The sequence below is a fragment of the Chroicocephalus ridibundus genome, chromosome 6, assembly GCF_963924245.1.
Source record: "Chroicocephalus ridibundus chromosome 6, bChrRid1.1, whole genome shotgun sequence".
Classification (NCBI taxonomy): Eukaryota; Metazoa; Chordata; class Aves; order Charadriiformes; family Laridae; genus Chroicocephalus; species Chroicocephalus ridibundus.
This window is the reverse complement of record NC_086289.1, coordinates 39,944,605-39,971,230: the sequence shown is the minus strand read 5'-3', so window position 1 is coordinate 39,971,230 and position 26,626 is coordinate 39,944,605. Positions and strand designations below refer to the sequence as shown.

General features: G+C 49.3%; 2 protein-coding genes across 3 annotated transcripts in view; both read left to right on the top strand.

Moving 5' to 3' along the window:
• Positions 1-14,707, top strand: part of PRKG1 (protein kinase cGMP-dependent 1) — a 530,384-nt gene extending 515,677 nt beyond the window's left edge. For both annotated transcript variants that reach the window (XM_063338936.1, XM_063338937.1), the window contains exons 13-18: positions 1,536-1,677; positions 3,396-3,559; positions 4,507-4,629; positions 4,748-4,810; positions 5,820-5,886; positions 10,476-14,707. In XM_063338936.1, the coding sequence (XP_063195006.1) occupies positions 1,536-1,677; positions 3,396-3,559; positions 4,507-4,629; positions 4,748-4,810; positions 5,820-5,886; positions 10,476-10,574 (658 nt within the window). In that variant the 3' untranslated portion in view covers positions 10,575-14,707. The remainder of the gene's footprint in view (positions 1-1,535; positions 1,678-3,395; positions 3,560-4,506; positions 4,630-4,747; positions 4,811-5,819; positions 5,887-10,475) is intronic.
• A 2,475-nt stretch (positions 14,708-17,182) lies between these two features.
• Positions 17,183-19,342, top strand: DKK1 (dickkopf WNT signaling pathway inhibitor 1). Its single transcript, XM_063339108.1, has 4 exons — positions 17,183-17,443; positions 17,585-17,741; positions 17,875-17,985; positions 18,416-19,342. The coding sequence occupies exons 1-4, from the start codon at positions 17,252-17,254 to the stop codon at positions 18,664-18,666; spliced, it is 711 nt and encodes a 236-aa protein (XP_063195178.1). The 5' UTR covers positions 17,183-17,251; the 3' UTR covers positions 18,667-19,342.
• Positions 19,343-26,626: the final 7,284 nt, after the last annotated feature.

Sequence of the window (26,626 nt, the reverse complement as noted above, 5' to 3'; positions counted from 1 at the left end):
TATGCGTTGCTGTTGTGCCCATTTTAGACTCTGGACTTAAAAAACAAGGCCCAAAGGCAGCAGTGGCATTAGTGAGAGTTCACAGTTGCAAACGAAATCCATGGGAAAGTGCGTTTTCAAGGTAAAAAGTGCAGACTTCTTCCAAGTCTTCTGAAAAATTACAGTTTCCCATCCCAGAGAAAGACCTCCAGTTTTCAGCTCAGTGTTTGCTCCTCTGTTACTGTGAATAGCAGCATCCACCTCTGTCATGGAGAAAACGTGATAAACAATGTCTATTAATATTTCTTAACATTTGTGACACAGTCAGGTGTGATAGCAGGTGAGCAGGAGGGAGTCAATAGTTCTGCATGGACTTTTAGTCCAGATATCATGTATTAAACAAGGGCTGCTCATCAAACGAGGGAAACAGGATCATGCATCAAATCCACACCCTGCAAGGAGCACTACGCGGTCGGGACACAGAAGTGCCATGGGAAAAAATAGTTAGGAAAGCATGTAATTACATACGGCACCATAAAGCACAAGGAAACGTGGTATTTCCTGCCTTGGGAGGGTTTGACCTTTCAGTCTTTGGTTTTGGTGGCAGGTGGGTTGCGGGGGTGTACGTGCGACAAGCACGCAATACACCCGTGGGACAGGAAAAGATGTGGTGAATCACGTGTAACTATGTAATAGGCTCATAATTGGAATGTAATTTAATGAAATTTGGAAAGCGAAAGAAATGCATCGGGAAGATTGATCAGAAAGCAATTTCTTTTTAATTACCTAGAACGAATTCTTTTGTAATTCTTGCTTTTCCTCACAGCATGCCTTCTCTGGACCATTAAAACAAGAACTGTAGCAAAGTTACCAGGTGCCGGGTGGTATTTTTCCTCCCCTTTGTCAGAGCCTGATAATTTCATCTTTAATTCTCTCAGCTTGAAATTGTGGTTCTGCTGCCACCTAGCTTGGAGATGCTTCTGAGCGCAGCCAGCTCCCACCACGTGCTCTCAGCAGGCAGAGGAATATGGTTTGCTTCGGAAATCTGGTTGCAAACTGGTGCCGAAACGAGGATCCAAAAGTGCAGCTTCTGCTGAATTTGCAAGTGCCACTTGAAGTCCTGGCAACTGTAATTTTTCTGCCTTTTGTCTCCGTTACGAACAGTAGTAGGGGAGTTCTTGATCTCCACAGCTCAAAAGAGCTTTATCACCCAAAAGTCAAGGTTTATGATAAAAAATTGCCTTTTACTTAGAAGGTATTTGTAAATTTTACTTCTATGAGGTGTAATTATAAAAGAAAACTAATTTTATATTAAAAAAATAAAAGTATTTTAGATGTGAATGTTTGGTAGGAAGGTGGATTGAAGGCAAAGATGGTAACTTCAAAAATGGAAATGCAATTAAATTTATATATAAAGGTGAGTTCGGGAACAGGTAATTTCCAGGTATAGAGTGATTCTACTGAACTGTGTAGATTTTTTGACAGTAGGGTGAAGTCCAGTAAGGGAAGAGATCTACTAATCGCTTTATCCCTTTTTTCTCTCTCGTTTTACGTAGAGGTTCGTTTGAGGATTCGACGACCAGGTTTTACACGGCGTGCGTGGTCGAAGCTTTTGCCTATTTGCATTCCAAAGGGATCATTTATAGGGACCTCAAGCCAGAAAACCTCATTCTGGATCATCGAGGTTATGCCAAACTGGTGAGTGCCTCCAACATGGGGTTTGGCCCAAAAAAGTCACAGCTACTACCAGACAGCTGGCGCTAGGGGTAGAGGAGAACACAAGATTAACCACAGAGGGTCAGAAGGAAAGTCCACCAAGCCCAAGGTCCTGTCTGATGGTGGTCATCAGTAGATGCTGAGATGAAATCAGGGCAAGGGTGTTGTAACTCACCACCAGGATGTTTTCTCCAACCTCCAGCAAGACTGAGGAGGCTCAGGGTACAGCTAAGCTGGAAAACACTAATTCTGGCTTGAAATTCAGATTGGTGGTCCTGAAGTGGAAATGTTTAGAGAAGAGCGTCAAGAGAAATACACCCAGCTGGTTTGGAGTTACCAAAAGACTAAAAAATAACTGGCCAACACAGCTTCTTGCTTTATAAGGACCACTTGTGTTTTCGCACCAATAACACACCAGACTGATCTGTGCAAACTCCTCTGGGGGAGGAGAAGAGAAAGACTTCCCTTGGGGGGAGGTGCTGGAGGATGTGGGCACTTGGGAAGCCACCAGAGAAGGATGGGGCAATGCACTCCTAAAAAGAGTTGTGTCCGAGAGGGGCTGATGCCCTCCCTGAGAGTCACAGAGGGGCCAAGGTCTCTGCCAAGGTCTCTATTTCTCAGCCTGGGGACTTTTCCCTACCTTCGGGAAGGGAAACTCAGGAGCGGTGTCAACAGGTGGGAGCAGTAGCTCAGACCATCACCACCATGGACCTTTATGGCCTGGTGGAAGCCACCATGTGTCACCATGAATGACATCAGAGTTTATCCTCTACGGCATTTCGCTGAGGCTGGGGGTTCCAGCAAGGTGTCGGATGATTGAGGAGCATTAGGTGTAGGACTGTCCTTCTCCCCACCGCAGGAGGATCTGGACCAGGGTTTGTGCTGGTCCTGTCACCAGTCCACAGATCCTTAGACATTTTGATTTTTGTGGACGCATCCATGGTAACATAAGAAGTGTCCCAGATCCGTTGTGGGACTGTGACCATGTAGGAGGACGTTTTGCTCCTGACCAGCTCGAGGTGTAGGAGCATCTCGCAGCCATCGAGGGACAGCAGCGTGTGCTACAGACCACAGCTCTGGGCCAGCACAGAGGGCAGAACGGGTAGAGCTAAACATACAGTAAACCTATTCACCCGAGCTCTGTCTGGGGCCCAAAGGACAGCTTCATTTCCCAGTATAATCTGATTTTCTGTGCTTGCTGGTGCCACAGGGGCACTGCTGTAGGGGCACGCTAAGGTTTGTGAACCTGCCAGCGCGTTGTAACAGCCTCGGGTAAATTGGGAGAATTGGGAAGACACTTGCTCTCTATATTGGGAGAGAAATCTGAACTTTTCAGTAGATGCCAAAATGGTTAGTATTTAGCCTAAATAGTTCCTTGCTCAGGCAAAGCCTGGGAGTTAAAAAAAAAAAAAAATGAAAGCAAAACAAATCAACCTGAGCTGTGAATGATAGGAAGTTACATCTCCCTAGAAACCCTTGGTGTTAGCATTTGTTCTTCTTCCTTTTATATTGCGAAGGATAAATCGGCAAAAAGGTCACTGCAGTTGCCTGGTTGTGGAAGGACCCACGATGCTTTAGTTAGGAGAATATTCCCACGAGGAAAGCTCCTTTCTGCTTTGCTTCACTTCAAGAGGAGGGGAGCGCATGGCTGACATTCCCTCTCGGGCTCTGCCCTGATGGCACTCTGCTCCTTTCTGCAGGTCGATTTTGGCTTTGCAAAGAAAATAGGATTTGGAAAGAAAACATGGACTTTTTGTGGAACCCCGGAGTACGTAGCCCCCGAGATCATCCTGAACAAAGGTCACGACATTTCGGCAGACTACTGGTCACTGGGAATCTTAATGTATGAACTCCTGACTGGCAGGTATGGGCATCGGGGCTGGCTCCGCTGCTGAAAATAGATCCGAATATTTCTGCCGTTGTCACCCTGATTAGGCGAGGGGAAGGTTCAGAGCTGGTGTGCGCTGTTGCGGCACAGCACTGTGCTGCTGCACCTAGCAATTAGTTTTTCCAGTTTAAATCACAGCTTCTGTGCAGACCTCTCAAAGGGCAAGACATGAGCAGGCTTTTTAGGAAATGCTGTGAAATGACGCCAAAAATTCATTTTTTTGGCCCTGAGTGAGCTCAACATGGTGGGGAAAAGGTTTGCGGTTCCACTGGGGAGGTGCAGTGATGGGTTGCCGCACGTCTGAAGAGGAAGAGGTAGACCTGGCACTCTGGGGACTTGAGTCCCAATAGCCATCCTTTCCCCTGTTTAGTTTTTGGATGTATATTTTACTGCTGATGTTGGCAGTAGTGGCTTCCTGGCACTTCCTCACCTCATCCCCCATTGTTAACTCACAAGATACGGGAGCTGGAAGAGGATCCATCACCTCAACCTGCTTACCCTTTGGGGCCAGACCCAGGCCCCTACTCTCTTAAACCAATGGAAACCTAATTAATCGCCACTGAAAGCATGTCACAATATCAAACAAGAGAATAAGCTGGCAAGTGTTGCTTGGTCCCTTGTTCCTTGGGCTGCTGAGGCATGGGCCATCATGGAAATGAGAGGTTAAGCTGTTGCAGAAAACATCCCTTTACTCTTTGGTACTTCCCTCCCGCCAGCATCACTGAAATCCAGATGGTATCAGAGCTACTTGGCTGAGAAATGGTTAAGATCATAGAAAGCAAAGCATTGCTAGTTGTCATATACCTTTTCTCATTTCAGTAGGTTATTCTGTTTTGCTTTGTTCGGTTTTTTTTTAATCAATCTTTAGTGCTATTTTAAAGACAAGCTTTTAATCTTCTTTATTTTTCCTCTCCCCTCTGAAGTCCCCCTTTCTCAGGCCCAGACCCCATGAAGACCTATAACATCATATTAAGGGGAATAGACATGATTGAATTTCCAAAGAAGATTGCCAAAAATGCTGCTAATTTAATTAAAAAGCTATGCAGGTAAGCACGTGAGATTTATCTAATTCATGTGAGAAATAATCACTTTGATCTTATTTGCAAAGAAATTAGTTGTTCGGGAGGATTAAGAAAGTAACTGATTTTGTTATTTGTTTTATAGGGACAATCCATCAGAAAGATTAGGGAACTTGAAAAACGGAGTGAAAGATATCCAAAAGCACAAGTAAGTGTCTTCTCCACCGTCCATCAGATCCAACCCACAGAAAGATGCATTTCAAACACTCAATTTTCCACAAAAAAACACTCAAACTCCTTTGGCCTTTCCCTTCTAGTGTGCTTTAGACTCTAACTGAATTTCCATCGGGCCTTTTTTTTACCCCACGTTTTGGTATAGATGCCAGCCTTGCCTATGAGCAAAACACATTGCACATTGACCATTACCTTTTAGCTGTTCTCATTGCGGAAGAGCATTTGGAAGCAATCCGACTCGGCCACTGCCTGCTTGGATTTAGGGGGTTTGCGGAACCCCTTTCCAAGGTTTTCCTTGATTTCCTTTCCACCCCCGCCCAAGACACTTACTCTCTACCCGTAGTGTTAATTCATCATCTCTTTTGGACTGATGAGAGAGTGTTGTTAAATGATGTCTCATGAGTTTTCACACTGCTGGAGGGGAATAAGAACAAGTTAGAGGCCCATTACAGAAGCAGCTTATCTCATCCATCCATGCTGGTCTTTCTCTTCCCTCATCCCCAAAGCAACAGAAATGGGTTGGATGGGCATTTTGGGTGGATGGGTTGAAGGCTCAGCTCAGGACTCATCCACCCACGTGAGCTGCCATGGTCCGAGCAAACCCAAAGTGCCCAGACCAGGAGGAGGACATCCCTCTGCATGCCCTTAGCTCCCAATCTCATACAAAGAAAGGACATCGGGGGCCTCATGTGGGAGAGATCAATCCTATAGGAAGGAAAGAGCAGCTGCCAGGACACCTGCAGTGAGGAATGGTTTTCTTCTGAGCGTTAGGAATTTGTACATGCCAAGGTATCACCACACACTTCATTTTCAGTCCCAAAAAACATATGTAAAGATCACAGGAAAAATTATTAAGGCTGATTGAACAATTTGAAGATGACGACTGCGGGAGATGAAACTCGCTCAGCAATTTAAATTTCATTTTGTGCTACAAAGAGATTTTTGCCGTATGTCTAACTGTTTCATTATTCCCTCCCTTCTAGATGGTTCGAAGGCTTTAACTGGGAAGGGTTACGGAAAGGGACGCTGACACCTCCTATAATACCAAGTGTAAGTTTTCCTATGGATATTCTCCTTCCTGGCCAATGAGTTTCTCTTATGTGAATGTTGTGAGCTTCGGGCAGCACTACACTGAAGTTAAGCAGCGCCAGCGTGTGCTGTATTTCTTCTGAAGATGCTTGAAGAAGTCATGTTGGAGACATTTCCAGCTATACTTGGTCTCCTGTCAGTCTCTTCCAAGGGAAGGCGGTTTGGGGAGGGCATTACTGCGACGAAATGCTCTTTGCAGCAGAAGGTCAGGGCAGGATCACTCACTATGACACATTTTTCTCTTCCTCACCTGCTCCGCTTGTTTCTTTGTCTACTTTTCACATTTCAATGGAGAGCTGCCACTTTCACCCCTTCTCTCAGCTGTGTCCTCTTTCTTTCTCCTTTATTCTGATTTCTTTTGACGAGGTAAGTGGGATTTGTGTGCCATCTCCATTTTCTTCTGCATTAACCTTTCTCTGTGTCTTTTCTTTTGTGCTTTTCACCCTTTTTTTTCCCCTGTGTCCGTGTCCTACATGAAAAGCCCTGTTACCGCCTAGTTTATGTTTAACTGGGGGCAGACGCGGAGGGACAGCTCGACTCATTTTCCTTTGGAGCAAAGCTCTTCCTTTGATGTCTTTGTGAGCTCTTTACCCACAAAGCCTGCCGCAAAGGGAAACCAAACAGGATTAGCTGATAGAAATTACCTTGGCCCCTTCTGTTCTGCAGCCTCCGCTCCTTGTTTCAACTTAATCCCTTTCTCTCTGTGCCTCTCCCGCGGGATCACCGGGAGAATGACATAAGCAATCGTGTTTAATTGCACCCCGTTGCTCCGTCCGCCCGTGGTCCTGCACCTCCTGCAGCAGCGGCAGGCACAGCTCCGGCGCTAAATCTGCCATCCCGATGTTTTCTTAGCAGCTGTGAAAGAGCAAGGTGTTTTTTTGCATCCCCCCCTGGCCCCGACTTTTGCCCTGTGGGCTGCAGAAGTGAGTGGCAGTCGGTGGGAGAAAGCAGGACAGCAAATATCTGACTAAAGCAGGATGCCCAAAGAACATATAAATGTTTTGTAAGTCAAAACTGTGGTTTTTTCTGTTAAGCATCTTTTTAATAAGTAATAATTTTTCAGCGGTACTGATCACCGCATTTCAAGTTAGACAATAAAGTCCAGTTTGCTCCTTGACATCCAGTTTCAATTCCTGGTTTACCTCTGCAGGACGTCATTGTCGCCTGAAAATGCCCCAGTATGTTTCTGTAATTGGTTTTAGTGGATTTTTAGTTTAGGAAGAACATTTCCAATGCTGGTTTTACCCAATATACATGTGGGCTCTGCATGTCCAACCCTCAGACAGCATAACCAGCCCCGATGACTTCAGCAGTATGCCCTCTCTATGGGCATGAATTGCTCCCTGGTATCCCCAAGCTGGGATGCTGCTCCACCACCAGGAAGGGTCTCTGCTCCTTTGGCGTTGCCTAGAGATAAGCCGCTCTCCAGCTTCTTGTGCACGTTTTCTTTGCTTTTGCAGTGAGGTCCAACGCGGTAGGAGAAAGGGGTTGTGTAAGCACCCAGTTCACTTCATTGGCATTGTTTCTTGGCATCGTCAAGGCTGTATGTTCGTGGGTCTGATGACATCCTACCAGAGAACATGCCTGTGATTCCTCACAAGAGAGTGATCTGCTGTCACCCTCTTGGCCAGCACACCACCAGCAAGGCTGTCTGAAGTAGACAGAAGCATCCTTCCCTCTTCAGAGGAATCCTTCTTCAAGGACAACTCAATGCTGACAGCCATACATTGCCCTAATCCCAATTCAACACGGCTCATTCTTTCCTAGAGTCCTCTTGGGACTAATATCTTCGCTAAACATACTCTTGAGATCCTCTCCAAAACCTGCCTCCATTTACTCTTGAACCTCATCCACCCCAAAGCTCTCTGTCCAGCTCAGCCTTGTTTTTCACAACCAGTTCAGTTGCTTTGGCAAAAGTCCCAACTGCCAGTAAGGGCCACATCTGAAAAGTGACCTAAAGTACAGAGCTCTGGGAGAAGAAAACAGTTTTTACTTCTATCGGTGCACCTCTCCTTGTTGCCTGGAAAGGACCCAGCAGGGCTAAACATAGAGACTAGCTATTTTCTTAAGAAAAAAAAGCCTTCCCCGGCTCTTAAACCCTCCTCAGCAGTTCTGTGGTACTTCCAGAGAAGCAATCGAAAGCTGTGCCTTAGCTCTTATTCCACAGGATTTTAGGAGATCTCAGTTTACAGCCTGCTCCTAGGACATGGCTTCAGGGAGCAGCTGGGCCTCGATACCACCCCTTAAATCTGTGACTGAGCTATCCCAAAAAGCTTCTCCTACTTCTCGACTCTTCCAAAGATGTGCTGTCTTGCATCACAGCTCTTGCCTTTGAGAGAGACGTGCAGATCTCCGCACCATAATCCATCTCAAGCCCTAACATTGGTAAGCGGCCAGACAGCTGATACTGACGTTTGCACTTGTCTTCTTGGATGGACAGGAGATAAATCTAGAGTGTCGTTTCTTGGCTGGAGAGGGCACTGAGAGTCTCAATGTCATGTCTCTTGACAGTGAAAGACTGCAGGCTGTGTTGGTGACCTGGACCTCAGAGCTGTGGGGCATCACACACAACAGCACTAGCATCCCATAAAGTCGATCAGCAGAGTAACAATTCATCCAACCTTTCTTCCCCAAATCATATTTCTTCTAAGAAAAAGAAAACCCTGTACATTTGAGGTGTTGGATATACCCATCCTTTTTATTTTGTCAGATGAACACAAAAGGCAATCCATTTCCCAAATTTCCCTTAAAGCCTCGCCTAACCAGAGCTCAAATAAGTGTGCCTGCCCTGCTAGGTGCTCCCAGAGTGGACATCTGCAGAGGAGCTCCAGGGAGCTCCATAGATGCTTTCACCCAGTGCAGTCTACTTACACGCTGTCCATCACTGCTGAGAGGCTTTTGCAAGAAGCTCCAGCTCGTGTGCATCCTCTGTGAATGTCCACACCAACTGCATCTCTCATACTTTGGTAGCCGGTATCTTGTACATACATCCCCAACACTTCTGCTCCCTGAGGGAGACCTCACATGGGGTGGCCTGAGAGAAACAAAAGGAAACAGTACCTAAAGGGGACCTTACAGTACCTAAAGGGGGCCTACAGGAAAGCTGGGGAGGGACTCTTCATCAGGGAGTGGAGCGATAGGACAAGGGGGAACGGTTTTAAGCTGAAAGAGGGGAGATTTAGATGAGATATTAGGAAGAAATTCTTCACTGTGAGGGTGGTGAGCCCCTGGCCCAAGTTGCCCAGAGAAGCTGTGGCTGCCCCATCCCTGGAGGGGTTCAAGGCCAGGTTGGACGGGGCTTAGAGCAACCTGGTCTGGTGGGAGGTGTCCCTGCCCAGGGCAGGGGGTTGGAACTAGATGATCTTTAAGGTCCCTTCTAACCCGAACCATTCTATGATTCTATGATGTGGTCCAGCCCACGGCACCATGGAGGAGATGAAGATGCTCCAGTGTGGAGCACCCCAAGGGTGAGGACCCCGAGGGTGTGGACACAAAGGGTGAAGGCTGACCAACTCAACTGTGCCAGCACCAACAAAGCAAACAGTATTTGCTACACAGTGAAATATCTCATCACTCTGTAGTACTCCACTAAGCTTTTACAGGGTTTTTTTTTTTTAAAATGAATTGAGTGTTCAAGGATCTTCATTTTCCCCAAGATGTTTTCAGCAGCCCAGAAATGCTGATGCAGCCGGGCAGCAAATTAAGTGTAGACATGAAGTTGGAGCCCTTGTTGATCAAATAGTCCTTTCCCAAGGCTTATAGCAGCATCCAGCATCAAATCCATCTCCTGGACTGTAGGCTGGGCTCTGGCCGTGGCTTCTGCACCAGCTGCGCAAGTGAAATGGCTAAAAAATATAGGAAATATTTCCTGCACAGCACCGCTATGGCAAGTGCAGTCCCCTCCAGCCTGCTCTGGCTACTTGCAGTACGGCTTAAAGTTCCGATTTTCTCTAGTAGACACTGATTGTTTTGGTCTGGAGAGCTGCTGGTCTGGTTTTTATATTGTTTCATTTTTTTAAATTGCATTGAATGTATCAGAATCTCATTGTAAGAAAGTTTCAGTCATTGTAAAGCAAAAATAGGTAGAAATTACCTAGATACGGTAGATTTTGAATGACATTATTTCCAAAAAAGAAACGTACTTGACCTTCATCCTGGGAAGACGGGTTTCTCTGGTAGGCTCCTTAGGCTGAGCAATACTTGTCAGGAAACTCAGTGGTGGCCGGGGCCCAGCTCCTGGCCTCCAATTCAGGATCCTGGAGTCATAAATTGGAAATCCTGGTCTTTGGGGAGGCCCAAGGCTTTTCTGCCAACCTGGTGGGACAGTTGATCTTGAAGTAGAGACCCTAGAGGGCCTGGATCATTAGAGTAGGGGAGCTGTGGGAAGTCCTCATGGGATTCAACAGAAGTTGTTGCATGCAGAACTTTCCTTGCTTGCTGCAGTTAGCAGTGAATGCTCGTGAATGGTCAGGGTCATGAGATGGAGAGGAAATGTCTCAAAGGTCCACTTTGATGACCATCATCTTCTTATCACTCGCTTCTTTCCGCAGGTTGCATCTCCAACAGACACAAGCAATTTTGACAGCTTCCCAGAGGACAGTGATGAACCACCCCCTGACGACAACTCAGGATGGGACATAGATTTTTAATGTATTTCTCTTACCTGCTTCTGCCTTGCTGAAGACAGCTTCCTGGGACATATGGCTGCCAGCGAAACCGAAAGAATTGGGGAGGATTAGTGCTCGGGGTCACCATGATGCCTTGATTGATGCTGCTACAGTAACTACAGTGGCATTAGGACTTATTGCTTAGATGACAATAGTGCTCTTCATGTTTTATGTTTGAACTTAAAATAGCAGTTGACATGGTGGTCCTGACGCAAAGCCTTTCACCAGTAAAGAGATAACGTTTTCTATCACTGCGATGATCTTGCTACGCTCTTAATTATAAAAGTCGAGAGATACGTAGTGTAAGATGCACTTAATTCTAGCTGCAAGGTACTGGCTTTATTGGTAGGATCAATAGTAATTTATTAAGTGCTGGAGCTAAATACAGTGCAGGATTTGGGCTCTTCCCACCCTCCAAACTCTGTAGGTCTTCTGCTGTAGGCCAGTGTAGGAGCAAAGGAGGACCACAACCGTACTGGTCAAAGACTTCACGTCAAAGCAGTGGTAAAATTTGTCCTTTTTCCTAACCGAGCGGTATTCTTGACAAGACTGAATGTTACCTTTCCTCTTTCTTTTGGGGAATTTTTTATTTTAGCCTGGTAAAACAAAAGCACAACTGCTCTAGATCCTGTTAAGGCAGATATGGGTCGCTTCTCTCATCCAGCTGAGAACATACTGTAACACGACGTTTGGGGTTGGTTTTTTTTCCTTTCCCTTGGTACAAATACATAACTGCATGACAAAAAAAAAATCATAAAATTAATCCGTTTTACATATAAAATAGCGCTTAAATAATGGTCCTGTAATAAAGTGACAGCAGCCCACTGGTCTTACTGATTAGCTATTAGGCATAAAATTAAGCTTAACTTTTACCTTTTTAGAACCCAAAGGGAAAATGCAAGACCCATAATGTACTTTAGAGGTGCTACGTATATCCTTCATCTGTGAATACAAATGGAGTCAATGACCATTTCAGAAATATGTAGCAAGAGGCATCGTTCATCACGCCCTTAGATGACTTTACATCTCCGTGTCTGCATCTCTTCCGTGTTTAGTACAAAGCTAATTAAAATAAAAGGTGGTAGAGGGCCGGTTTGCTGGCTGTGTTTGTAATATTGCCCGTAAAAATGTAATCCTAATGCCTCACCAGACAAAGGAGCTCCACGGGAAAGTCCGTGGAATTAAATGGAAAGCCGATATGGGATGTGTTTGTGCGAGGTCTCCGTGTCCCTGGTGTACTGGGTCCCCAGTGACCGCATTTAAGGCACAGGAATGGCTAGAGCTAAGTCAGCTCGTGTGAAAAAAATTGCTGGGGAAAGCAATACTATTGTCTGTACGCTTTTCCCTCACTTCCACTGCTTTTCCTTTGCTTCAGTGCAGTCTGTTCGGGTTTGTAGGGCGTAACAGAGGCATCCTTGTCCTGGATGCCTGCTGGTTGCGTTATGCACGGGACTAAAAGTTCATCAGCTTTCAAGTCTCTGTGGCAGAGCCTGCCCCAAAAAATGAGCAGATGCTGCCCCGTTTCATCTCAGAGCTGCCAAGAGCTGTTGTATACGCGGGAAGTCAGAAGATCAACTTTTGCTGAAAAGTCGGTCATATGACTTTTGCCTACGTAAAATGTATCTTTTATATTTGCCTACGTAAAATGTGTCTTTTGACAGTAAAAAATTATATCCCCCATGCTAGGTCACAACTCCTGCCCGTTTCCTAATGAAAGCGACTTAGTAGAGCAGATCAGAAAGGTATTTTCTCCCCTCCTTTGACAGCATTGACGATGTCTGCTGATTGCCAGCCAGCTAAAGAGCTCGGTCGTGGCGACGCCTTTGAAACTGGTCCGTGTCGCTGAATTTCCTTCCTAATTCTCCGAAGGCTGAGGCAATGACATCGGCACAGTAACTTCAGGTTGTTTCCGCTATCCGTTAGTTATTAAGACTTTGTTTGCCTTCAGAAGTGTAGGGAAAAGACGGTAACTACGTCTCCCGGGAATTACTCGTAAAGGGCAAATACCCGCTTGCTTTTCAGCCTTTCTCTGAGGGATGGAAGACACTGAACGCCAATGCTGAGAACTAGGGCTAAAATAATCACTAGGCCTCTTAGCAAACAGGCTGCTGCCTAAAAGCCGAATTCTTTACTCGCATCCCCCTGGTTTTTCACTCAAGGATGCAGCGACATTGGAGGAGGAAACTTGTTGCGTTTGGTAACTTTCTATAGAAGAACAGAGAGAGGAGTTTGTCCCAAAAGGATGATATTTGGTAGCTGAGGTGCAATTGTCGGTCAAGGGGTTGCCGGGAGGAAAGAATATATCAACAATTCTGGGCGGCAACCCGAAAACGTTACGAGAAGAAGGTTTTAAAATGGGCTGATGAGTTCTTTTTCCTCTCCCTTTTCCCTTGTGCCGCGCACGGTAATGGATACCTGCAGTGTGCGGCATGCGCCGTACCGGATATGAGTTTGTTTTGATATCAAAAACCTCACTCGACTTCCATCACTGTTCCTAAGCGTACTTTTAAACACGATACTTAGCATATGTATATGACAAACGTCTTCATTTATAAGTAATATATTTGAGTTGCATTATATATATATATATCTCTCTCTCTCCACAACAAGGGATTGCCTCTGTGTTTCCACTTACTGTCCTCTCTTCTTTGTCTCCTTTTTTAATACATGGGATGACGGCGTATTAACGTAAGGGGAAATGAGCGCCCGTGTTTAAAACGAGTGGATGAAGGTGGGTGTCGCTAAGACACAGCCGATCCGTAGCTTCTCACAGTGCTGCATTTACCCATAGCAAATTCTTATTTAACAACAGGACCACAAGCGAATATTTCTGTAAATAGGTATTTTCGTGTTGATATTTTGTGGTACACATAGAACTTTTTCTTTTCGAGTTCCATGGCATTATTACTTCATTTCCTGATTTGTAATGTAATGTTTTTAGATCAAGATAGACTTGAATTAATGTCATAATTGTCAGTATTATTAAACTTTATGTCAACTGTACTGTTAACTCATCTGTCCCATAGTTTTAGAACACGACTAGCTATCTGGCATTGTTGCAAGTGCCTTAAATCCATGGCATCCTATTGAAAAAAAAAAAAAAAAAGGTTACAAATTTGGTGTTATGCTGCATGACAAAGACAAACACACCTCAAAATGTCGTCCTTTCTTAGCTTGCTGCGTTTTACAGTTCTTTCTGCTACCGATTTCTAAGCCTTTATTATATAATATTGATGAATTACAGAAATGATGAAGTCGTTCTCTTATTTCTGTTCAATGTACCAGAGCTGTGTATCTGTTAATGAGATACAGAGTCATTTCTGTGAAATGTATAAATGTTAACGTGCGGGTCAAATTAATATATGACATCCTATCAGTCCGTAGACAGGTATTCCTGTTTTGCTAAGCTGTGCAGATTCAACCCATCGTGCCGTCCAGCGCCAGCCCCCCCACTCCCGTCTTACGCAAATCCTGTTACAAATCTCCCACCTGGAAAACAAAACAAAACAAAACAACAAACAACGATGACAAAAAAGACAACGACGAGCGACTCGCTGCGCAAACCCCCACCTGCGGGGGCTTTTTTTTGGACCCGAACCACCACCACCACCACCACCACCCCCGCCACAATGTGAAGGCGGAGCTCGTTTGGCACCGCTCAACGAAACAGGATCTGTGCTTTTTTGCCCCTCTTCCCCTCCATCGCCCCGATTCCCCCCGTATGTGGCCCCCATTGGAGGCGTCCCGCCGAGCCCCGCTGGGAAGCTGGGAGCTCCTCATCCCCCCGCCTCAACCAGCCATAACCCCCGGATTTGGGCGGTTTTAGGGCTTTACCGGCAAAAGGGGAAATTTTCGTTCGGAGTTGCCTGTCGAGTCCCAATTTACGCTGTTTTTACACTAGCCCTTCGTTTTATATTCTTATTTTCTCCAGTTTTCTTCTTACATGAAAGAGGTTCTGTTTGTCGGACACATGCCGGTCATCCACCGGCCATTGGCCGGTTGCACTCTTTTGATGTAGATTTAAGAACTTTTTTTTCATAAACTTTAACCGCTTTTGTTTTGCTCTGTATTTTCCCTGCAGCTGTAATTGCCGAGTGCCTGTTGTATACTTTATAGAGTTGAAATAAAAATAATTACTTTTGAACGGCGTGTGGGCAGCTTTCTTCCCCAGCGGAAGCCGAGTTTGGGAGAGTTCTTCTGGTCAGCGATTAAATCGGGGGGGTTTATTCTCATTTGTGTGACGATACGCAGTAAGAGACAACCGAAGAAAACGTGTGGTATTTAAGAGATTACTACCGGGACTGGGATTTTCAGCAGGATGCAAAGGCAAATGGCCACAGTTAATGCAGTTTAGTGCTTATTTGAGCACCGGCATCTCCCTGAGCGGCCAGGCCAAAGGGGTCTGAGCAGGGTTGGCCCCAGGTGACACACCCCCACACACAATTATTCTGTGAACATACTAAGCAATAAGCATATTTGCAGCATCTTTACTCTTCAGGGATGAAGAATTCGCTTTGTATTTTGATTGCTGCCAATGTAAGCGGGGTCAGGGGCACGCAGCTGGAAAGGGACAGTGTTACCACCACAAGCTGCGTCACCCCTAGGTGGGATGTGAACACGAAACTGCATCAAACCCCTCCTGAGTGATGCTGTACTTGTCCCTGCTGTCCCTTAAGGTGAATGCCAAGAGGTGGTGGCACAGGGGCACAGCCGTTAATGGCAGCGCATCCTGAAGGCAGGATGACACCTACATTTCACAGCATCGGGGATGTGAATAGACAGATTTCGATCCCAATAGATTTAAATCCATCCCTGGGAAACCGCTCAGCCCCGCTGTGTGACACAACTGCCTTGCCATCTCGGCATGGTTGAGGTTGAGGGTGGGCTTCAGCCACTATGTGGACACAGAGAGACAGGTAAAAAATGGGGAAAAGGAGCAAGAAAACATCCTCCCAGGAGGGACGGAGGGAGGGAAATCAATTAGATAACTGCCGGGAAAAATCACAAATCAATTTCGCGGGATGCAGCAATCACAAGTTAATCATCCGATACAAAGCCCAGCGTGACGCCGCCCTCACCTGAAACTGCGGGGCAAAGGCGGGGATTTCGGGGCAAGGTGTGGCCCTCATTCCGGTGGCCTAAAGCCGCCCAGCTTCCACCTGCCTTCGGCGCTCGCCGAAACTTTCCCAGCCAATGATTAGCCCGGCTTGAGCCTTTTGGGCCCGAAACGCCTGATAGCAGGTCCCGGCAGAGCAGGGGGGGTGGGTGATGGGTGGGTGCTGCTGGGGTTTGCTGGTGGGACTAGGCTTTGGGCAGCCTGGTGTAGTGGGAGGTGTCCCTGGCCAGGGCGGGGAGGGGGGTGAAACGGGATGGTCTTTAAGGTTCCTTCCAACCCAAACCATTCTGGGATTCTATGATTCCATGACAGTGATGTCGGAAGTCGCCCACCCTGCTGGGAATAGCTCCTTACCATTTATGGGGTTTAGGCTTTTTTTTTTTTCGCCTGTAATTTCTTTCCAGCCCCCACTTGAGAAAAATGACCGAGAGGATTAGTCCCTTAGCGGGGGAAAAAAAAAAAAAAAATTAATTAATTGGGTTTTGCCCCTCGCAAAAACCCCGGGGCGGGAGGGGTGTAGGGGAGGAGGGCGGCGGTGCCCCGCGCGGCCGCCAGGGGGCGCCCTGGTGCCGGCGGCGCCGCGCTGCCCCGCGGGGACGGGACGGGACTTGGGGGGGGGGGGGTCGGGGCGCCCCGAGGGCGCCGGTGCGGGAACCCAGGGTGGGGGGAATGGGGCGGGGGGGCGACCCCTTTGATCTCCCCGCATCAAAGGGCCCTGGAGCCGCCCCACCAGAGCTGCAACCCCCCCGCCCCCCCCCCCCACCCCGCGCTGGGGTCAGGCGAGTGCGCGGGCAGCAGCCAGCACAGGGTGGGGGGGAAGATGGACGTCGACGGGGCGGGCCGGGGCTCAGAGCCCCCCTCCCCTGCTTCGTGTCCCGTCCCCCCCCCAAGCACACACACACTCCGGGCCCTTCCCCCCCGCCTTCCTGCAAAGCTGCGCTGGCGCCAGGAAGGGCGCGGGGGAAGGTTGAGGGGGGGGAGCGCAGACTTATAGGAGACCAAAGGACCAACTCTGCCACCGAGGGGGTTGGGGGGCGGGCTCTCTGCACCCCACTGCGGCTCCCAGCCACTGGGGGGCGGGTTGCATGGGGCGAGCCCCCCCGCCCCCCGCCGCTTTTCCCCGTCCCTCCCCGTCGGGCGAGGCGGCGCGCCCGGCTGGAGACAGCGGCGGCGTCGGGGCGTGCGGAGCATCTGGCCGGGGGACTGCGCGGGGGGGGGGATGCTGGAGGAGGGAAGGGGGGGGGGGGTCTGTCATCGTCGTTGCGAAACCCCCTCCCGGGCCGGCGGCCAATGACGGAGCCCTCGGGGCGGGGTGGAGGGGGTGGTTTTGGGGGCACAACCCCCCCCCCCCCCTCCCCGGGGGCCCCTTTGAAATCCCATCCGCCGTGCCCTCCTCCCCGAGGGGGCGGGCGCAGGAGGCAGCCCCCGGGGGTATAAAGGCGGCGGCGGGCAGCGCAGGTAGCTGCTGCTCGGGGGCCGCGGGAGCTGCTCCGCTGACGGGGACGCTACCGGGGACGAGGGGCCGGGCCGGGACGGGACGAGGATGCGGGGGCTGGTGGCGCTGCTGGCGGCGCTGAGCTGCGCGGCCCCGGCGGGGCGGGCGGCGGCGCCCGGCGGCGGCCTCAGCTCCAACGCCATCAAGGGACCCCCCCCGGGGGGAGCGGCCGAGGCCAGCGCCGCCCCCGCCGCCCCCTTCGACGGCAGCAACAAGCCGCCGCCGGCCGCCACCCGGCAGGTAGGAGCAGGGATGCGCCGGAGATGGAGGGACGCGGCGGGGATGGAGTTTGGGGGGGTGGTGGGGGACGCACCGGGATGATGTGGGGGTGCCGGCCCCGCTGACCTCCTCCGCTCTTCTCTTGCTCCCCCTCCCCACCAGCCTTTCCCCTGCGCCGAGGACGAGGATTGCGGCCCCGAGGAGTTTTGCGGGGGGGCGGCCCGCGGCGGGGGTGCCCCGCTCTGCCTCGCCTGCCGGAGACGCCGCAAGCGCTGCCTGCGCGACGCCATGTGCTGCCCTGGCACGACCTGCAGCAACGGTGAGGGGCGGCAGAGCCTGGGGAGGAAGGGGTTGGGGGGGGACGGACGGACACAGACACCCTGGGGGTGTCCGCGGGAGGGGGTGTCGGGGATCCCACGCGTGGCTGACAGCCATCCCGCTGGCTCCCGCAGGGCTCTGCACCCCCCCGGAGCCTCCCCACGGAGCCACCGAGCTGGATGAGATGGGCACTGAGGCTCTGCCCCGACGGACACCTGCTCCCGCCTGGCTCCCCACTGCCAAAGGTAAGGGGGGGGGGCCCAACATCGTGACCCCCCCACACTGTCCCCGGTGAGGGGGCTGAGCATCCTGCCCTGCTGTCCCCTGTGGGGCTGGTCCGGGATGCCCACCCTGCCCCACTCTCCCTGGGGTCAGTCCAGGATGTCCACCCTGCCTTGCTGTCCCCCGTGGGGTTGGTCCAGGATGCTCATCCTGCCCTGCTGTCAGTCTGGGATACCCACCCTGGCCCTCATGGGGTCAGTCCGGGATGCCCACCCTGCCTTCCCGTCTCCTGTGGGATCAGTCTGGGATGCTCACCTTGCCCCACTGCGCCCCTTGGGAGCATTCTGGGCTGCCCACCCTGCCTCACTGTCTCTGTGGGGGATACCCAACCTGCTCCATCATCCCCTGTGGGAGCATCCCAGGCTGAATACATGCCACCCTGTCCCCACGCAGGTGAGGAAGGGGACTTCTGCCTGCGCTCTTCGGACTGCTCAGCCGGGCTGTGCTGCGCCCGTCACTTCTGGTCCAAAATCTGCAAGCCGGTGCTGCGGGAAGGGCAGGTGTGTACCCGGCACCGGCGGAAAGGCACCCACGGCCTGGAGATCTTCCAGCGGTGCCAGTGCGCCGAGGGGCTGGCGTGTCGCCTCCAGCGAGAGCATGGCCCTGCCGATGCCTCCCGCCTGCACACCTGCCAGCGGCACTGAGCATCGCCGGACAGATGGATGGACGGGACGGACTCCGGCCCTGCCGGAGCGGAAGGTTGTTTCTCAAGGGAACTACTTTTTAAGCGACTAATTGCAGTACGTTACTGTGTTGTGAATACTCGAGCTGGCACTTAGCTGTACATAACGCCGGGACTTTTAATTACTTTTTTTGTTTTTCCGAGGGTGCTGCCTTGTGCTCTTCAAGCCGTGACTGTGACTTTGTACACACTGGGTTTTTAAATCGGGGTCAAAGGGATACGACCATCTTGTTTGTGAGCGAATAAACTGTTCTTTAAAACCGGCCCCAGCTGCCCACGCGTCCCTGACCACGGATCCCTGCCCGAGCGTGGCTGTCATGGTCCCTCCCTTCCCCTCAGGAGGGAATATGTGCCCCGGGGCGCGGGGGGGTGGTGCTCATCGCCAACACACCATGGGAAAGGCTGTTTGGTTATCACTTCCTTCAGCTGCTTTTTAGGAATTACCATCTGCCACGGTAGCCACCGATACCCTCTGGCCACCAGATGCGGGGCTGAGGATGGGCACCGGGGCTCTGGGAAGGGCGGGCAGCAGCCAAACACCCTCCTGCCTGATTTTTTCCATGGGGTGAGGAGGGAGCAAAGGGTTGCCGGAGGGGCTGCGCTGGACTGCAGCGCGTGGCCAACCGTGGGACGGGTGCCAAGGAGGAGCACAGTGATCTCAACCGCTACGTCGGTGCAATCTTTGCTCCGTGCACAATAAAAGACTTATTTTTCACTTCACTTCGCAGCCTGTTACTATGAGTTTGCTGCATTTCGGGATGACTTGGAGGGAGGGGAAGCTGCAAACACATTACCCCCCCCCGCTTTAGCTCCTAATACTTATTGCAAGGGGTTGTAAATGTGTGCGGGGCGAGAGCGGGGGGCCACGGTGGGCAGCACGGGCAGTGCTGGCGGCTCTGTCCTGTGGTCAGGGGGAGATGTTCGGGATGCAAAACCATGCTGGGGGGGCGTGGGTGGGGGGTGTCTTCCTTGTATGCCCCAAAGGTGCTTTGTACCCCAAGTCCGAATGTGTCTTGCAAAGCAGCGCATCCCTGGGTGGGCGCCGAGGGTGCCGCGTCCTGTTTGCAGGGATGCTCCAGCAGTGCCACATCTTGTTTTAAAAAAATGCAACGTGATCGCTCGCGTTTGGTGCCTCTAGCGCTAACGCTGCCTGTGTAGGGACCTCGGGGACAGCACTGGTGCGTGGGATTACTGAACATGAAGCCAAACGGCAGCTCTGGCAGGACTCCGTGAGTACCAGCTGGCGCTGAACCCAGCCCACAGCTACGGAAAATGCAAAAGAGGTAGAAAACACACTCCCCCCCCTCACTTGGGTAGATGGAAATGATTAAAAAACGAGCCTTTCTTTTGCACAGGGTGAGGGGTCAGCCGCGTCTTTCCTCCAGCCCCTTTCAAGCAGCACCAGGCAGGCTGAGAACAGCCAAAGCTGCCCCAAACGGGAGGTAAAACAAACACCGATGTTCCTTAAACCAACTAAAGGCACGGGGGGCGTTGGTGCCCACCGAGCTGTCTGCAGCAGCCGGGGGAGACCGCAGTAGCCACAGCGACCACGGATGGCATGAGCCGAGCGGCGATGGTGCAGGGACGACGCGCGGTGCCATTGTTGGATGGCGCGTCTTTAAGACTCACCGTCCAGGGGCTGTGCTCGGCAACAGCTTTTACCGGGGTCGCAGCACGAGCTGGGGTTTCAAGCAGCTCTCCCCCCGCCGCTCCCCCCCCCCAAAACCTTTAGGACTCAAAGTCTGGCGTTTAGGGCTTCAATTGTTGCGTAAGGCTTCAAAAATCTAATAATAAAAAAAAAAAAAATACTTTTTAAAAAATAGGTATTTTTTAAAAAAATTCCTACTTCATAACATACTTATTATTACTAATTATGATTATGCCCAGTAAAAGTCAATGGCACTGGAGCCATTGAAGGTACCTGGCTATGAATAAAAGCATCAGTAACTATTTAGATAAGTTCAGATATGACGTTAACGGCACCATTAACTGGTAAATATAAAATAGTGTAATTAGGTGTAGGGTTTTTTTTCTCTCCATACAGTTACAGCACTCTCTCCTTCACAGGTGAACCAATGCAGCTTTGACACCTTCAAAGGCAGTGAAAAATGCGCTCATGATGCATTAGATAGCAATTAAGCATCTTTTTGGTTCAGAATCATGTCATATCAAATCTTGCCCACTCGCAAGGGCACTCGGGTGGACCTGGGGCTCGGCGTCATCACACCCAGCTCCATCCTTGCGGACAAGTTTCAGCAGCAGGGTGGCCTTGCGGTGACACCCGGCGTGCTTTGGCACTTTGGGCAACTTAATAAAGTGACTATTTCGGTCCAAAAAGCCTTGGGTACCATTTCTTGGCATGATGAGTACCATGGTCTCCATCCTTTTTTGTTTCAGGCAATTTCGCCATCTCTGTACTTCTCTGTGTATTAAGGAAAAATGACTTGGTGGGTCTTACGCCTTGATATTCTTCACTTTCTGAAAAAAAAAAAAAGAAATAAAATGCATTTTTAGCAGTCCTTTTTAGGCAAGAAGAGCAGTCCAGGTCAGCACTCAGTGTCTGACACAAGGCATGAGGGACCTCCGCAGCACAGGTCGCATCTTTCTCCTGTAGCCCATGCCCGCTGCCGGCAGGATGGATGCTAGCACAGCAGATCTCCACAATAATTAGTTTCATGGCCAGATTTCACAAAAGCAATGGTTTTGTTCGTTGGTTTGGTTTTTTTTTTTCCTCCCCTTCCCCCCACCTCAGCGAGCCGTCGGGATCTCTTCCCATTTCTGCCCCATTTCAACTCCAAGTAGAGCACCAAGAAATTTGATTTAGTAACACTCCTTAGAAAAAGAAAAAAAAAAACACAACGATGTGACCCATTTCTTTAAGGGAGAGATTTTTTCAGTCCTCCCTGTCCCCATGCATCGTTCAGTCCCCAGGTCCAGAACCTGCATTAGGGCTTTGGCAGCCTGAGAAGTCAAAATATTAATTTCGTGCCAAGAGCAGCTCAGAAAAGCACAGAAAAATGGAAGATGGTGGGAACATCGGGATGCCCCAAGGAATAAATAGGCAGCATCACTGTGGTCCCTCCTGCATTCATCTCCGTATTTCAGAAATGCCCGAATTAACACTTGCAACCTCAAAAAAAAATCAGGGTATGGGAAGTTGAACATACATTGATCAGACTCGGCAAAGATGGGATGTGGCAAGCCCTTGGCTTTGAACTGGCTGGTGTGTCCGGACCTGGACCTCGTGCCCTGAGAGAAGATATGGAGAAACATGTTATTTCAGCACGTGATGCACAATCCAGTAACACCCGTAGGAAAAGGCATCTCAGGATGTGTTTCCTCAACCCATTAAATTATTCACACACACACACACACAAAAACAGAAAAAAAACCTTATTCTAGGCAAATTGTAGAGCTAATAGAAGCAGCAGGGTTTGGTGGATGAGGAGGGTCAGCACCTCTCATTTACTCTCTGTTCCTGGTTATAGGGCTGGAAGAGCTAACAATAAAGCTCTGCAAAGTTAAATAGTGTTATTTATAACAACAACAAAAAAAAATAATCAGGCATCATAAAGCAGCCTCCCCTAATGACTGGTTGCTGGCAGCACAGCTCTACAGCTTTCTGCAAACACAAGCCTGCCCCTCCGTATCTCCTTCTGATTAAATCCACAGCCGGTGGAAGGGTGGCTTCAGGCCTGGCAAAGCACAAAGAAGCACGAGCCCATCGTCGCTGCCATATGGGCAGTGAGAGGGTACAGCAACTGCCCTGCTCGTCCCTCAAACTGGGTGCCTTGCCCAGGGTGAGTGGAAAGGAGCCGGTGATATCCCCTCCCAAGTTTTACCTTTTGAGGGTCTGAAGGAGGGCAGAGTAAGAAAGCAGCATATACCTCGGTGGCGGTTGAGCCCCCGCGGTGATAGAAGACAGTATTTAAGGGGTGTCTGTGGTCCACTCCTTCACGTACTCCTCCTAACAGCTACAGTTGCAGTACTGTAGGTTTTAAAGGTCTTATTCCCTTCGCTGTCCGATTTGCTATTAATTTCTCTAACGGTTGATTATTTTTTTTAAGCCCTTTCCAGGCTCTTAGCCATGGGCTTGTTACATACCTTGCACCTCTGCAGCGCTCGGATAAAAATAATAAAGCAACACCCAAAAACCCCGTAGCCCTCCCCCAGCCCTGGCATCCCAGGGGCTGTACGAACGCGGATGCCTGCAATGACGGGCAGAGAAAAATTGAATCGCTCTTCCGACTACACTAAGGTTTTCCCGAGATGATTTTTCTGCTCCGCGGGTACGGATTTCAAGGAGGTGCTTTCACGGAAGCATCAGCAGAAAGGCCCTCTCTGCTGCAACCCGGGGACTACGTTGGCATGAAGGCATTAATCTTACACGGGGAGATGTGGGGAGGACAGAGCACGGCACAGTTTTTACTGGGAATTGTGGTGAAACGAGTTTTCAGGGAGGCAAATACTCTTTTCTTCCAATATGCTGCTTCAGTTCTTTCAGATACTAGCTTCCCCCCAAGCTGTAGCACAAGAAATAGCCCCCTTTTAAAAAAAAAAAAAAGCTTTAAAATAGATGCTCTTCTTGCTTCCACCAGTCTTCACATCGCATTTCACACTGAAGTCCCACTAAAAACGTTTGTCTGAGGAGCAAAACCCTGCTCTGTACTCATACAAGAAAGGGTTACGAAAGTCCTTAAATCCACCCACAGGCATTAGGATGAGGAAATTTTAAATTTTTTTTTTTTTTTTTTTTTCATATTCACTTCTGACACCGAGCAGAAAACGGCACATTTGAGCTCAGAAAGATGAAAGCCCTGAAGAGAGGGAGCAGGTGAAGACCTTTATGGATGTAACGCAATACAGAAAGCTTTGGGTTTGGGTTGGTGGTTTGTTTTGGGTGTTTTTTTTTCATTTGTTTTCCCTTCTATTCGGGGCTGGGTTTTTCCTGTGGGGAGTTAACCCACCTGCTTAAGCTGTTCTTTATCGTAAGTCTTTCAGCCGAGGGTTTGGTGAAGCAAACCTTGATCTCCCTTGGGGTGGGAAGCAGAGCATCCAGGTGGCCCAGCTCCTCAGCACCCCTTGCAGAGCATTAAAGGTATGGTTTCCTCCACGCCTTACCCTCCTTCAAACAAAAATAATACGTCCAAAGTGATGTTTAGTACTCTTTTTTTTTCCCTAAGTAGGTTGTTTTTTTTTTTTATTCCCTCTTTTTCTTTTTTTCCCCCTCTCCTAGTGCCTGACTTGTGTCCCTAATTAACACCGTAAGAGGGGGGTGAGGATAACTGAGATACTTAAGGAGGGCACTTCTGGGCAGAGCTTCTAATCTACTTCTCAGTGAGGGAGGGGACCCATTAGCAGGTGATTTAAGGGAGTAATAAGTCCATCAGCATGCAAATGGACAGAGCCCGATGAAAGGGTTGGCTGGGGAGGGTGAGAGGCGCAGCTGGGCCACAATGGGATGTTAAGCCTCCCCCCTGTGAGATCTAGCAGGGTTGTGTCCGTCCACCCCCATCCCCCCCACCTCTCCAAATCCCAGCCTGGATCGGTTGGGCGAGCGAAGGGAAGCAGCTGTGGGTGAACGGATAGATATCGTGGGGTGGGCGAAGAGCCAGCCTGAGTTTTGCATGAGGGAGTGGTGCTTCGCCAGCCTAGGAGAAGCGGTTGGAGGAACCCCCAAGGAGGTAGAGGAAGGTGCTCCAGCCGATTGCAAAGGCCTTGGAGAGGAGCCTCACCAAAGGGATGAAGCTGGGGAAAACAAAGGTTTTCCTCCTCCGAAATAACTGGGGAGCGACCTGTAGGAACGGAGAGCTGCTGCTTGTGGTGGAAGGAGGTGATGGTGCCCTAGAAGGATGGGTGCTGTGCTTTTCAGCTCTAATTACGTTGTATTTGTTTTTGTTAAGATTTCTTTAATAGTAAATCTGAAGGTCAACCTTAGAGTCAGGATAGGTAAATCTGAGGGAAAAAAAAAGAATTAAAATCCCAGTAGCGGTCTAGGAAAATATTGCAGGACAATATGACACCGCCATCTGTCTCCAGAAGTGACTCCAGAACATATCATACAGCAGAACTATGAAAAATAAAGAGCAAAGAGGTGAGGGCATGCTCCCATACAAGGAAAGGTCTGGCAGCTCTTCTCAGCTGGGAAAGAGATGACTAAGGGAGGGTGTAAGAGGTCTGTAAAGCTGTAAACAATGCTGAGGAGGTGACCAAGTGGTTATTTTTGTTTCTGACAATGCAAGAAGGCGATGGCCTATTCAGCCAGCGGGTTTAAAACAAACCCAGCGCACGGCCAAGTTGTGTAACTGGTGGCCACAAAAGGAAAGCTCATAAATTAAGTCACTTGGGGACAAGGCAAATTCATAGAAGACGGAGGTTTGGATGCAATTACTGGCTGAAGAAATCTCTAAATGCTGATTGTTGGCAGTGGGAAGGGTGATACTATAAGCGTCTGGGGGGGTGGGATTTGTTTAATTATTGCTTTTGTTTTGTTTGTCTTGAATACTGGCTCCTTAAGGTCCTGCTGTTGCCTCTTGGAGAACACGATCTTGGGCTGCAAGTACGTGGGTGTCAGAACCACAGGGAAGCGCTGGTCTATTTTTTTTTATTTATTTATTTTTAGTTTTGAACCAAACGTCCTCTAAAACATGTAATCGGTTCAAGACGCCGATTTTGAGAAGAATAAGTGATTGTGCAAGAGCTCCGTCACTGGCAGATGACCCCGGCAAGCCAGCAACGATGCTGAGCCCCGTCTCACCCTCTCCCCTGATGTCCTCGTTGTCCTCCAGGTTGACGTGAGCAGCGCATCCTCCAGCCGTATTTGTTGTGCCCAATGAAGGACTTCTTGCAGTGGGCCAGGTTGTCTAACCACTTTTGCCTTAAGGTGGATGCACTTTGGAAAAAAAAAAACCAAAACAGAAACAACACAGAATTAAATACTTCATTTTACTGTACGTTACTTAATATTCCCAGGGTTTATGAGGCTGACATAAAAATGCACCAATGCCATCATAAATCACGAATGAACACAAGGCCAAAGTGTGGAAGAACGTGTTCCAAAATTGGTTCACTTGCTCTTCTTTTTTTTTAATCCTGAGAACCAATTCACCACAGATGAAAGTATTTTTATATAGTTTTGATCTTGCACTTTATAATTTATTCTCTATTTTCTATTGGTCCGCAGGGGGGAGTTGTAGTTTTATAGCCAGCCTTTTGGTGTGCAGGTGGCACTTGAAAATGACAGCTTCACAACTTGGTAAGAAGTCGGATAATGCCGGTCAGGTAGGACCTGGACTTCACGCTTCTTTTTCCGAATAATTGGATTCACACAAGGAAGAGTAAAATCAAAACTACAATTAATTTTAATTTATTTTAGCTTGCACATTCGAGCAGCATCTTTCCATTGATGTGTAGCAGAATGAGAACGGAGGCTATAAAAGGTCCTGTCACGGTCCATTTTTCAGAATTGTGGAAAGCCTCCTTTGACTCCTCCTCTAATGAAAAGCAGGTTTTTTTGCACTCACTACCAAGCTGAGGTCACCTCGTCTCCAGGAGGGGCTTGGGAAGGTTCAGGAAAATGGCAGCTCAGCTGGTGAGAGCAGGTGGTGGTCCGTGGGATGTGGGTTGGGAAGTGGAGAAGTGAAATGGTAACGGAGCTGCTTTCCATCACAAATGTCTGCAGGGGTGCATGTGTGTATCTCTGCTCTGCTCTTCCCACTTTAACTTGTATATGAGGAGGTCTCTGCCAAAGAAGCTTGGCCAGCAGGTCAAGGGAGGTGATTCTGCCCCTCTACTCCACTCTGGTGAGACCCCACCTGGAGTGCTGTGTCCAGCTCTGAAGCCCTCAGCACAAGAAGGACATGGACCTGTTGGAGCTGGGCCAGCAGAAGGCCATGAAGATGATCCAAGGGCTGGAGTCCTCT